General features: G+C 31.8%; 1 protein-coding gene across 1 annotated transcript in view; it reads left to right on the top strand.

The window, feature by feature from the left end:
• The first annotated feature begins 2874 nt into the window (after positions 1-2874).
• The window catches only part of LOC139484282 (coiled-coil domain-containing protein 138-like), a 35575-nt gene continuing 23919 nt past the window's right edge, over positions 2875-14530 (top strand). The window contains exons 1-5 of the mRNA XM_071268017.1: positions 2875-3025; positions 3342-3509; positions 3912-4076; positions 6298-6437; positions 7848-7979. Coding sequence (XP_071124118.1) covers positions 2875-3025; positions 3342-3509; positions 3912-4076; positions 6298-6437; positions 7848-7979 — 756 coding nt within the window. The remainder of the gene's footprint in view (positions 3026-3341; positions 3510-3911; positions 4077-6297; positions 6438-7847; positions 7980-14530) is intronic.

Below are 14530 nucleotides of genomic sequence, written 5' to 3'. Positions count from 1 at the left end.
ACTTTGTGGTCTTTTAGTAGCAAGTTTTCCTAGAGTTTGGTGGGTTATAAGGGTCAGATCAAAGACATTAAAATTGGTATTTGCTGTCTCTGCACAAAACCAGCAGTATTAAGGAACAAACTCATCATTGATACCAGTATAAAATTAAATAGGTCAGTCTCTTTCTTGTCTTGACAACTTGTCCTGTAGTTGAATTCCTTAAAATATTGATTGAGAAATGATTGATTATTTTCCAACTCCTTAGACAGGCATATATGTATGTAGTATGCAGAAGTGCATTGTTCATGCTTAAATGGTATGGTCTGCACCTTAGTGTGATTGTTCTTTTGCTGATGTGTCCTGGTTTATAAGATGGTTACTAGTGTAAAATCTGCATTTTTTTTAGACTGCCAAATATTTTTTGCGTTGATAACGTGTATAATGACTTAATGTCGTAATCAAAACTTAGACAGTATAAATAGAATAGGAAGATGTGGTATGAGTGCCAATGATACAACTCTCTATCCAAATAAAATTTATAAAAGTAAACCATTATAAGTCAATGTATGGCCTTCAACACGGAGCCTTGGCTCACACCGAACAACAAGCTATAAAGGGCCCCAAAATTACTAGTTTAAATTATTCAAACAGGAAAACCAATGGTCTAATCTATATATAAAAACGAGAAATGAGAAACGCATATAAATTACATAAACAAATGACAACTACTATACATCAGATTTCTGACTGAGGACAGGTGCAAACATTTGCAGCGTGATTACGTTTTAATGGTACCAAACCTTCTCCCTTTTTTTGAAACATTAGTATAACATCACAGAGAGCCGTGGTGTAGTGGTTAGTGCATCGGACTACTAACACAAAGGTTCCTGGTTTGGATTCCCGTTCGGGAAGAAAATTTCAGGAACTCAATTTTCGGCTCTCCCTTGACACCATTTGCGAGTATTGTCTTGAGGAAACGATGATAGTCCGTCGGAAGGGGACGATAAATGGCTGACCCGTGTTAAGAGGCAGCCATATCTCTTGCACGATAACGACACCCTTGTAGATTTCGAAAAAGAGTAGGCGAATGCCGCTACAAGGCAGCACTCGCACCCGCAAAGTGGAAAGGGATTAATATAAGTTGCAAAACTTGTTTCCCAATCCACTATAAACAAATATGTTTAACTAACATCACAACATAGAAAAACACACGTTAAAATATCAATTGGAAGGCTTAACTCAAACAAAAAACGTAAATTAACACACTATGAACGAATAAATTTGATCTGCGATACCTAAATGCAAATACATAGTTAATAAAATTATTAGGGACAAACTTTCAAGGCCAAAAGCAAAACAAACAAGTCCAAACAAAGATATGGTAAGACACCACCGCAATTTATTTAACAACCCTTAGAAAATCATCAATTTTGAAAGCTTGAATAGTGTGTTTAAACTTGCACCAACTATTCAGGGTACGACCTCTGCTGTCGTATCAATTATGAGAGCGTGGATTTATTAAATAGCCAAGGAAGAAACCTTTCCCATTCTGAATTAAAACTGACAGGATTCGTCATTTGGACAATTTTATACAATGGCTTGTTCCTTATTCGAAGAAAAAAAACCCGAGTGCAAACTTGATAGTTGTATCAGAATTCCTGTTCGCCTCTTGAGTTCACGCTTTATTTGCTTTTCTCCTCTGGATGTTTTTGTTACTTCGTTATACCGAAAGTTTTTTGTCAATACTTATAAAGCAATCTATTCTTGGTAATGTTAAGCCTGAGTATTTCGAAAAATTCCAAGTTTTGTAAACAGTCTAAATATAAAAGTTATAGTTACAAAAAATAAATAAATCGATAATCCATGTCGACACATTAATTATTTTATACCTTTTCCTAAAGACTACACAACACTGAATCACTTATCTATTACATTAAATCATATCTGTTGACATGTTTTCTTAAATCATTTCTTTTGACATGTGTTCTTCTTTTAAATACTAAATTAATATTATGTAATTCTTTAATAGATTCTTATTTCATTCTTCCAACAAAACGAATGTCTGACTTATTTTCAAGGTAACTCTATACAAATGCAGATTAATGGAATGAGTTCTCGTTTGACCGAATATCCTTGAATATATCGCACTATGTATAGCCGTTGCTAATCACATATATTTAAATGAATTATATATATACATCTAATATTATCACAAAATCTAAAATATATAAAAAGAAGACTGAATAGCAAACCTAATTCAGGTTGTTAAAGGTTTTTTTTTATTGAATTAGGCATACAAGATGTACATGAAATGTCATTTTTACTTATTAAAAAACGATGCATGTGATATTTTTATTGTACACTTATCAAAGCTTTGAAAGGGTAAATATTTGCTTTTCAACAATTAAAGAGTCCATTTAAGAGAACATACAAAAAAACATTATAGGTTTCCATAACAAACTAGTTAACAATCTAGTTACCCGCAGTCATTCTTCAGAGGGGAAGATAGGAACTATGTCGCTCTCTAGATCAGTTCAAAAAGCACAATCTACTGCAACATGTCCACTATGTGAGCAGACAACAAATTTAAAATGGAAATGCAATGAGTGTGATTTACTGTTCTGTGATAATTGCCATCCCATGAATTTAAAGTTACATTCAAAAAGTAAATTATTGAAGGATCATGTCATTATTGACATTAAAGATTTAGGACAGAAAGAAGAAACCCAATGTATTCAAATGGCTCAGTTGGGAAAAAAATTCTGTGCGAATCACGTGAACCAAAAGTGAAGCTTGTTTTGAGTGCAAATTTGTAACACTTCATAATGTATAATAGAAAATTCACACAGAGATCGTGCTCTGAATGAAATAAGCGACGTTTATGATAAAAAAAAAATGAAAATTCTTAACGATGTGAAGAACGAAACAGAAGACGAGATAGCTAGATGTATAGAAGAAGAACGTCGAAGTAATGTATCGTTTGACAATGGGCGAAAGGAGTATACAGAGACACGAAGTGCAATTATTCAAAGAGATCTGGAACTTAGTAATATTTTAAAAAGGTATAGTGGACACCTTTTGAAAACACTGAATGATGAATTGGAAATGACTAAAAAAAATTATCAGCAGTAGACAAACTGAGGTCGCCGAACACAGAAAAAAAAATAGAGAAAAAAAAAAGGAATCCATAAATCTAACACTACCGTCGCAACACGTTTTGGAAATATTAAAGACTACGCGTACTCCCTGTGAGAAATTGAAGACAAAAAAATATATATATCAAATGAAACTTCAACAGTCAAAAGTGAATGTGTGCCTGAAAGATGTAAAAACTTCTTTACAAAACTTCTTTGGTGCTTTAGATAGTGGTCCAAAGTATGAATTCCACCATGTGTTAAAACCAGATTTAAAGGATTTATCAAAATTTTTGTGTTATGAAAAAGACCGTGTGATTTTTTCTAGTGTAACAGAAGCACTATTACAAGTTAAGATTGAAAATAACGATATAGTTGTTGAAAAACAGCACAACGGTATTAAAGTTTATGATATATGGCACTCATGAAAAATAGCAAGGTTCTCCTCTCAATGAAAAGTTCTAAACTAAATATATGGGATTTGGAAGGAAAGTTGGGGCTTTTCCAAAGCTTTAAGTCTTTCGATACATATGGCATTTGTGTTGGTAAAGAAAACGAAATTTTGGATGGCCTTTCATCTTCGAATGTTGTAAACGAACTTGACACTAGCGGTAAAGTTTTAGTATTAAATGCTGAAAAGGAGGTTGTAAATACATACGAACATGATAAAAAAAAAAACGAAACAAAAACTGTTTAAGTGTCCTTTGAAAATTGTAATCAATTATGAAAAATCGATATGTGTTATTGATGTCGACAATAATATGAAAGATGATGAGAGTGTTGTGTTTAAATCCGTAGGGTCATTAAATTGGAAATACGAAGGTTCAAATTCCCCCAATTTCATACCTTATGATTTAGCAACGAACAGTGAAGATCTAATGTTTGTTCTCGATACACCAGGAATGATACATTGTGTAAATCAGGAAGGAATAGGAACTACATATACAGTGTTTTATACAGAAGGTACATCTCACCTGCCTTTTTGTGGCACTTTAGCAATTGATTCTGAAGGTCTACGTCTAGTTGGACACACTGATGGATATCATAGAAATAGCAAAACAACCGTTTATCAATTGAAATAATGAAATAAAGTGCAATTACAAATTTAGTCACTATAAATCCCATCAAACTTTAATCAATAGAAATGTTGAAAAAGAGATGATTTCAATTTTCAAGTTGTGAATGTTTCATTTCTGCGTTGCAACACTCCAGCTGCATATTTTTCGAGTTAAAAGAATATTCTAGTTTTACGGTTCCTATCATATCAATTTAGCAGAGGGTAACTGCTTCTAAGCTATCTATATAGCATCAATAGTCCAAAGTTATAAAGTTGAAGTCTTCTTTTCGATACTTTTACGGAGGTTATCTTGGTTTGTTTGACTTTAATTCATCTCACGCAGTGTTGTCATCTTAGAGATATTTTAACATTGCCATATAAGCTGGCGGTTTATATAGCCATAAAACCAGGTTCATCCTACCATTCTGACTGATAATGTGCAGTAACAAGTCACGAATTTGGCTGTTTTTGTCATATAGTTCCTGTCTTTGTATGTTAACGTCTGTATTTTTACACTTTAGTGTTCCTCTTGTTGTTGAAAAGCGGTAAACTACTGTCGACTTTATGTATATCGGTTTCACATATGACTTTCGATATGTTCCATATATTGTTATAACCACAATCCTGTCCTCTTTTTCTCGATCGCGAGAAAAACCGGAAGTAAATTATTAACATATTTAGCTTGTTAAAGTCATAAGAAACGAGTGACAGGAGAAACATAATGTTTATCCAATTTTTGAACCAATGGATGTATATATCATAAACGTAGTCTTCTCTGCACGATTTTATCATTTTTTTATGCATCCGTATCATGCGTATAGTCGTCAAAAACAATTTCTCGCGGTCTATTATGATGTGAAAATATGACAGCATTAATAAATTGTCGTGTTTTGGAAATGTAGAAATGTCACCTTAGAATAAACATTCAACCAAGAAGCATGGATATTGAGCACGTGTATAACACGTATAATGGGTAATAGTTTATTTAAATGACAGATCGATGCGTATTGCGATGACCGGATTTTTACGAGAAAGGTCATGTTGAGTTCACTGCATACGGATAACATATCGGCGATTTTTTTAAATTTGACTTTGAAAAAGGAACTGCAAAACTCTTCCGGAACACTCCGGAGGATTGATGGAGCTCGTGTTGCTACGTATTTGGTTTACTTTATGATGTTTAGTATTGTTGTTTGTCCGCTTCACAATGATTACGATAAATAATTTTGATGATGGCAATGGTCACACCATAAATAGTTTTACTGTGCATGACTTTACAACATTATCAGATCATTGTGCAATAAGCTGTACCTTGTTAACCACTTTTTATGACAATACTAAAACCCAACAAGCATACCATTTAAAACCACTCCCAGATTAATTTTTATGGGATTCAGAAGCTATAAATCGTTACTCTACACTAATACTAATATGCATTTCTTATAAATAAATTTCCATTTAATGGAGCTTACAGAAAAGAATACTACTCTTACCGCTCAAAATTGAGGCGAAAATGTAAACAAGAATAAAAAATATGCAAGAATAAAATATGTTCTGATTTGTCCAATAATATCAAAAGTGACCCCAAATCCTTCTGGGACTTACTTAATAAATTGAAACGAGCATCAGAAAATAATACTACAGAAAAACTGGACGAGCAAACATTCTATAACTTCTTCAAAAATTTAAATTCTTGTGAAGCTCGACCAAAGCACAGTACATTTCATAAAACTATCCTTAAAAAAATAGATGAGCTAATAAATACACTAAAAACAATGATAATATGTCCTATAACCAACCAATAGCATAATATGAAATAATTAAAGCCTCTAAAACCTTAAAAAATGGTAAATCCAGTGCAAAGGACTTGATTTCAAATGAAATGATTAAATATGGTATACCTGTACTAGTTGACCCTTTAACTAAATTATTAAACCTAATCATCAAAGAAGGAACATTTCCTAAGGTATGGAAAGAAAGTTTCATTTCATTAACACACGAAAAGGGCAATAAGCTGGACCCTTCAAACTACAGAGGTATTTCTATAACCTCTAATCTGGGAAAATTATTCAATAAAATTATATATATAAGAATTACAAAACTCATGAATGAACACAACATTATTAGTGAAAACCAAATTGGATTTAAAGAAAAAATCCCGTACCTCAGATCACATCTTCACCTTAAAATCTATAATAGAACAAAAGAAAAATAAGAAACAGAAGGTGTTTGCTGCCTTTGTTGATCTCAAGAAAGCCTTTGACACAGTTTGAAGAAATGGATTATTTTATATCCTTTTGGAGCTTAAATTGTCCTGTAAACTTTTTAATATGATTCATTCTATGTATGACGATACTACATGTAGAATTAAATTCCAAAAAATGGTCTCAGTGAAGAATTTGTCTCCAACTGTGGCGTTAAATAGGGAGATGTTCTCAGTCCATTATTATTTAATCTTTACATAAATAATTTGGTAAAAAGTCTCCAAGATGCTAATACAGATCCCATTGTAATTGGAGATACAACAATAAATTCCCTTTTATTTGCAGATGATTTAGTTTTATTATCAAATTCTGAAAAGGGATTACAAACAGCTTTAAATAATCTTAGTGTTTTTTGTAAATGCTGGAAACTAGAAGTTAGGGAGCTACCATTTGATTTTTATGGGGGGGGGGGGGGGGGGGGGGGGGGGGGGGGGTGGTGGGCTAGGATGAAAAATTTTGTCTTGCTTTTTTTTTAGTTGTTATCTCTGTCCTGCCTTTTTATTTTTTACTCTATTCGGTCCTGCCTTTTTTTTAATAGTTTATTTTTTTTACCCAAATTGTCATCCTGCCTTTTTTTTTTGCCAAGATGCTCATCCTGCCTTTTTTTTCTCAAAACTCCTGTCCTGTCTATTTTTTCAAATTTCATCCTAGCCCCCCCTCCCCCCCATAAAAATCAAATGGTTGCTCCCTTAACATAAACAAATCAAAAGTCATTATATTTAACTCAAATGGAAAAACCCATAATATTTTTTTTAGATATAATAACGAATTCCTGTCCTGAAAAACTGTCAAATCATACTGCTACCTTGACATGGTACGGCAGCATACAGGAAATCCAAATCTGTGCAGCTCATTGCTTGTTGAAAAGGGTAGAAAAGCACTTTTTAAAATTAAAGAAAAACAATTGGACTGAATAACCAATGCAAGCTATCAGAAAAATTATTTGACTCCCTAGCTAGTTGTACCTATTGCTCTATACGGTAGTGAAGTATGGGGAATAGGCAAACAACACAGGGATTCAGATCCCTTTGAACACTTGCAGTATAAATTTATTAAAGAAATTCTAGGAGTACATTGTAAAGCATCAAATGCTGCATGTTTAGCTGAGCTGAATAGATTGCCTTTATATACCAGAATAGAATTTTAAGCAATAAAATATTGGCTTCATATACTTGAGTCAAATAATTCACTCGCCCTAAAAATATATAAAGCAACTGAAAAAAATAACTCTTGGATAATAAATATGAAAAATCCTATTTCAAGACTTGGATTTCATTTTATTAATCTAAATCAGGAAAAAATACATTTTGTAAAGTCCAGTAAACTATTAATTTAAAGTTGTTTAAGATAATTTAATTTGGTGTTAGAGATTTTCTGATCACAGATTAATTATATTTAATATTCTGTGTAAAGATGGAAAACAAGAAGATACACGAAAGAGAAAAAAAAGTGAAAGAAAGAGAAAGAATTGTGGCCATCTCATCAGCCAATGTTAAAACCATAACTGAACATGAAGTCAGAGAGAAACTTAAAGTGATGGAACAGGTATTTAGATCTGCCATACATCCCTACAATTATATTAACCTGTTTACATTTAGTACAGTCACTGCATAATTTCGATATATCAAGTCTGTCATATATACGCAATGTAAGAATATTCAAATCAGCCAATATCCTGATTTATGTACAAAACAACAAACAAAAACAAGAATGAATTCCAATAATAAATGACTATTGGTGCATTACAGATCCATGATGGGGGACCGGCACATATTGACAGTTTAGCACTTGTCTTAAGAACTGTAAATATGTAACCCCTTATAGGAGTAAATGCCCTTCAATGATAACTTTTAGTCTTTTTAACATTTGGACCAATAACTTCAAAAGATAGACAGAAATTATCAACAGCAACACCTTCGCCATAAATCAAAATGCCTGTCCCAAGACAGATACTTTTGTTGTCTTTAGTTATACCATCTTATTGTTTTTGTACTTTTAAAATTGTTAGTGATTTTTATCTTTCATACTCACTTTAAGATTTATTCATGTCATGTTCTGTCTAAGCATGACTTATGAATTCATCAGGTTGTTTTCATAATTCAGGCATCAAGTTTCATTTTTGTGACTCACAGCTGATATTTTTATATAAATATGCAGACAACCTGATAATCAGTCTAAGGGATTTCCATGCCTTCCTTGTTTTCACCAACTCGCGTATGTAAATCAGATGAAAACTTTTACAAGAATGGGTACCTAACCTAGTTGTTATGATTTTTTTTGTATTCTTGGATTGATGTCTCAACAATGTATTTATATGTATCCTACATGACCTGATAACTCATAGCTTGTATTCTTGTTTTTGGACTAAGTTGATTGAAACAAGAGATATCTGTAAGATGTTTTTCTATATATGTATTCATCTTATAGTTAAGCATTTTTCAACTATTATTTATAGCTTGTTCTTGTGTTGTACTTTTACACCACTGTCCCAGATTAGGGAAGAGTTGGGATCCTGCTTACATGTTTAACTCTGCCACATTCTGTATGTATTAACCTGTCCCAAATTCAGGTGCCTTCAATTCAGTGGTTGTCGTTTTTTGCTGTTTTACATATTTGCTTTTCGTTAATGTTTTTGTACATTAGTTAGGCTGTCAGTTTTCTTTTTTGAATTGTTCTACATTTGTGATTTCAGGGCCTTTTATAGCTGACTATGTGGTATGAACATTGCTCATTATTGAAGGCTGTACGGTGACTTATAGCTTTTAATTTCTGTATCGTTTAGTATCTTGTGAGAGTTGTCTCATGGCAACTATACCACATCTTCTTTTTCCTTTTTATATATGCTGTTTTTGAACATGTTATATGTGAGCATTTAAAAAATCAACTTGAGTAGGTTTTTTTTTGCAATCTTTTATTGAAATATATAGTACAGCTCAGATTGTTCTTGGCAGGTCCACCTGCTTCTGTGCCATGCCATCTGTGACATGCCTTCTTTTACTTCTCAATTGTGACCTGCCTACTGTAACCTGGTTTACTCAAATTTTTTGAAAATAACCCACATTTATTTCAAAAGCTTAGCTTATTTTATTCAAGTTATTGTGTGTTTTATTCTCATGGTAGAAGAAAGGAATGACATGCTGTGGAATGTTGTATATAGGGGATTAAAAAAATGGTTTGTTTGATATACATGTAGGATGCAAAAAAGTTGAAATGTGTTTCAAGTGGGTAAAAAAAATGCAATTTTAACATAAAAAGCAGGAAGTGGGGGAAAAAAGAAAAAAAACAGGATTTCTGAAATGAAGATGCTAGTGTCAACTCCCTAATAATAATGACAGGTTGATGCAGGGGAGCATCTATACATTTTGTCTCTCCTGTACAATTTAGAACTGCAATCATGAACATTTGGGAATCACAAAATCTGCCTTAAGTGTAGTGTAGTGTATAATTCTAGATTTAAGACTGAAAGTTTTGTAATAAATAAAGCTATAGTTTAAAGTATTTTATATTTTAAAAAATCTTTCTAAAACATAACTCTGCAGTCTGGTACTGCTATAACAACTCTAATACATGAATTTTTGTATTCTTAGAATAATAAGAGTCAGTCTCTTCCCAAAGATTCAACTTTCTGTCTTTGTCAATTGCTAAACCTCTTAAAAATCTTAAATTGTTTATTTTAGAGCTCATTTCAGTTTTATACAATTCAGAGTATCCAATCACATTGCCATCTTGTGATAAGATGTGGAAAACAGGTGAACTAATTCTGTTATCATCTAGAAATTCATAAATCAAAATACAGCCAGTGGAATTAATTACAGCTAGATCTTTTGGAGAGAAAAAAACATCTCTACTATATTGCTGAGATTTAGTACCATTATATGTCCATTTTGATTTACCCTCTTGATCTATTCCAACAACCCTCCCTTCATTTTCTAAACTCATTATTCTATAATTTTCTCGGTGACTATAATATGATTTCTTAAAAATGTCTATAAAGTAGATGGTATTGTCTTGGTCAGTCACTATTCTGGTAGGACATACACACCATTCTCTCCAATATTGGTCCTTGTTTGATTCATGTATTCTTTTTACCATTCCATCCAAATTTAGAACCACAACTTTTCCTGGTTTTGGTTTTTTGTCTTCTTCACCAGGAAATCCAGCACTTATTCCAACAATAATTTCATTGTTTTTGTTAACATGGATGCCAAAAGTTTTCAGTGGGGAAAATGAATGAAATGAAACATGATCAATGATTTCTTTTCCCTTCAACAGTTTAAGCTCACATTCTTGAACTGATAGCAGAATGTCGCCATTTGGCATAATGTCCATATCGAAAACTTTTGTTTTTGATAGTTCCTGTTCAACTAATATTTCAAATCCTTTACACTCATCGTCACTAAAAAGATTGGACTTAAAGTCCATATCGTCATCTTCTGATTCCAAAAATTCCTGTTCATCTTTTATTTCAGATTTTTCAAGTTGATTGTCACTAATCGTATTGGGAATAATGTCCATCCCTGCATCTTCTGTTTCCAAAAATTCCTGTTCATCTTTTATTTCAGATGTTTCAAATTGATTGTCACTAATCGCATTGGAAATAAGGTCCATACTCGCAACTTTTGTCTCCAATAATTCCTGTTCATGTTTTATTTCAGATTTTTCAAACATAATTTTCTGCAAAATTTCTTCTTTGTAGCTGGCTATCATTGCTTTAGAATTATCCATCGGTAAAAGTTTTGAAATTCCATTCAGTTTTGTTTTAAATGAAGTAATATGCTTAAGATCAGGACCTTTAAGTAAATTGGCCCTCAATTTTTTTTCAATTGCATTTCCAAATAGGCTTCTTTTATCAAATTGTTTTGTTATAAAACAAGTTTGTTTAAGTCTCTGACGATAAACATAATCATTAACTTGATAAAACAGATTTTTATTATATTTTTTTGTAAGAATTTTCAATGGTGTAAGAGCTTGCGTTAATTCCGCTTGCTTTTGAAGCTTCCTTTTTACGCTACCGACTAATTTGATTTCCTCTTTTAACCTTTTTGTAATGTGGTTCAACTCTGATTCCATTTTTTTCCCCAGGGATGTAACATAATCTTTCGTTGCACTAATTGACTCTTTTTCTGTTTTTAAAATATTCTCCCTAGTCCTGTTGTATTTTTCTTTTGCCTTTTCAAGCATACATTCAAGTTCATTGACAGTTTGTGCATAATGATTAAAATATGTTCCAGTTCTGTTTTCAAAATCTTTTTTATCGATGATTTTCTCATTTAGCATGTCTTCAATTGATGTCAGTTCATGGTTTTTGTGTGTGTCTGCTGAAACACATATTTTGCAGATTGGGTAATGACAGTCTCTGCAAAATAAATCACATTTTTGTTCCTTATGTAAGCTACAGGTTATGTTCTCAAATTCAGCTTTACGAATTAGCTCAGTGATATTTTCAGTGCTGCAATGTTCAATGTTAATTTTCGTATGTCCTGCCAAAATTTTATTTTTTCCATGGAATTTTAAATCACAGTTGGCACAGAAGTACAAATCACAGTCTGAACACATCCATTTTAAATCTGAAGAAATATCACAAATCTGACAATGAATTGGGGTAAACATTTTCTCAGTTGTAGAGGAGGCCATTTCAAATATTATGATAAATTCTGAATAACATATAAATTAATAGTTCAGTATAGATATACAGAAATGAGGGAAAGTCTCAAAAGGAAAGAAATACAGGAAATTTAAAAAAAATTCTTCAAGCTTAAGGCCCCAATAATTGTAATATAACACTAATGAAGTAAACAAATAATTAAAATGTCTTTGATTTTTACTTTTTCATACTTAAAAATCATACTTCGTAAGAAAATTAAAGTGAGGTACATAAATATTGAAGGCATATCTTTGAAAAAGCCCTATAATTTTACATTAGAATCATCAGACAGGTCCAAAGTACAAAGATTTGGTGTGTTATCTTACCAACTATATCATGTATAAATATTAACAAACTATAAATAAATCTGTTATCAGCATTTATGATTGAGGTTATGTGATAAAATACTTGTTGAACAAAGGAGACATCATATAACATTTAACCAAAAAAGAAAATATCAGGGAGTCTTCAATATGCAGGAGTCCAAACAATCTGTCAATATCTTATAAGTTGTATTAATTTAATAGGAACAATCTTAGATTTGCAATTAACACCAAACTATTTAAATACTGTAAATTCAGAAATTTTGTGCATTTCATATTGTGATTTTGTCATTTTTTACTGAAATGCGATTTAAATTTTTGAGATATTGAGAAAAATCGTGTTTAATTCATATAACAAAAAATTGAAATGCAAGTTTAATTATTACGATTACAACCCTGTCACATTTTTAGCAATAATTTCTGAATTAACAGTATATAAATCGCTCACCTTCACTCCCCCTCCACCCCCCACTCCCCAAAAAAAACCCACATTAACACATGACGATACTGACAATGTTCCTTTTATTTGGACAATTTATCCATGTAAAGATAAAAATCTGCATGTGTTATAAATGTGTATGTGATGGAAGACCCACGGCTCTCTTTAGACATATATATCTCCTATTAGTATGCAACCAGGACAATATAATGTTTCTCATTGTTATTTGTTTTGTAATATTAGTAAAGGCACGATTTTCATATCAGGAGATAACTGACAATCAGTTTTTAGTTACTATGATCGATCTGCATTAATATCATTTAAGTTAGATGGGATGTACACATTATAATCCATAGAATTTTTTTAATAATTTGCCAAAATGTAGTTTATATCATGCTTTAAAAAAAAATAATAAAAAGAATGGGTCACAGGCTTATTTTCATGCTACACGCTGTTCAAAATTGAAAGATTTTGTACAGATTATGCATGGAAAACCCAATTTTCTGCAATAAAGCTCAAACTACATCATAGAATATTGATTTTACTTATTAGAAGATAGCTTTAATAGTATGCTTTCTGTTAACCCTTTTCTCCATGGATTTTTTTTTACACACTTGATTCGCATAAGATTTTTTCAATAAAAAATAATCATCAGTTTAAAAGTATTAAAATGCATTGCGAAAACAAATATTTCATCAATTAAATTCCAGTCAGATTTTCTCATGAATATCCTTTTTATATTAGATACAATTTTGTTTATGTCTAATGAAGTTTTTCGTTGGTTAATATGTTTCAACTGAGGCACTACACAGGCGTCAAAAGGCGTCATTATGGAGTAAAGGGGGGTGGCATCAAAAGTCGTCATTATGGAGGAAAGGGTTAAGAAAAAGAAAAAATAGGGTCACCAGACCCTTTTTCTTGCTACATTATAAAATAGGCAAATCCCTAACACTTTCTATTGTAAAAGTACCTTAAAATGAATTATTTGAGTTGCCTTCCTTTATGTGGCAAAAGTGGAAAAAATTTAATCAAACAAAGGTTTTCTGTTTTTTGTAAAATACAACCATAAATATGATAAAACATGTCATTTTCTATATTGAATTGAAAGTTCTTACACATGAATTACCTACTACTCTAAAAATTTGCACATTCTATTAAAGATCTAGACATTGTTTTCTGGCTTTTCCAAATCCAAGATGGAAGAAGGCATCCTATCTACCTTAATGTTAAAAGAACGAAGAGAAAAGAAATTTACCACCAACATAACCAAGCTCTATATACCTTAAATGGAATGTTTGAATTGACTTTGGGGTTATGACTCTTAACATTAAGGAAAAAGGGACCTAAACAATCCTTTTGCAATATTTTGTATCAATTGATAAATTAAAGACCAATTTGAATAGGGTTTAATTAAAAAGTCTTTAGTTCTTAAGGTGTTTTGATATGATGAATCTGTCCCAAATCTTGTAGGTATTTGGGGTTCAATTTAGGGAGGGGGAACTAGGAATTTCTGATTTGTTGACAATAATGTGAGTATAAGTCTATGGATTGCTATGACAAGGTTTCATAATATAAAAGAAAGGGTTGGTTGAATTTTTGGGTAATGACCCCAACCTTTTAGGAAAATTTAGGGACCAAAAAACAATACTTTTGTAATGCTTTGTATAACTTGATTATTTCCTGACTTATT

The sequence above is a fragment of the Mytilus edulis genome, chromosome 8 (assembly GCF_963676685.1).
Source record: "Mytilus edulis chromosome 8, xbMytEdul2.2, whole genome shotgun sequence".
NCBI lineage: Eukaryota > Metazoa > Mollusca > Bivalvia > Mytilida > Mytilidae > Mytilus > Mytilus edulis.
This window is presented reverse-complemented; position numbering and strand designations above follow the sequence as displayed.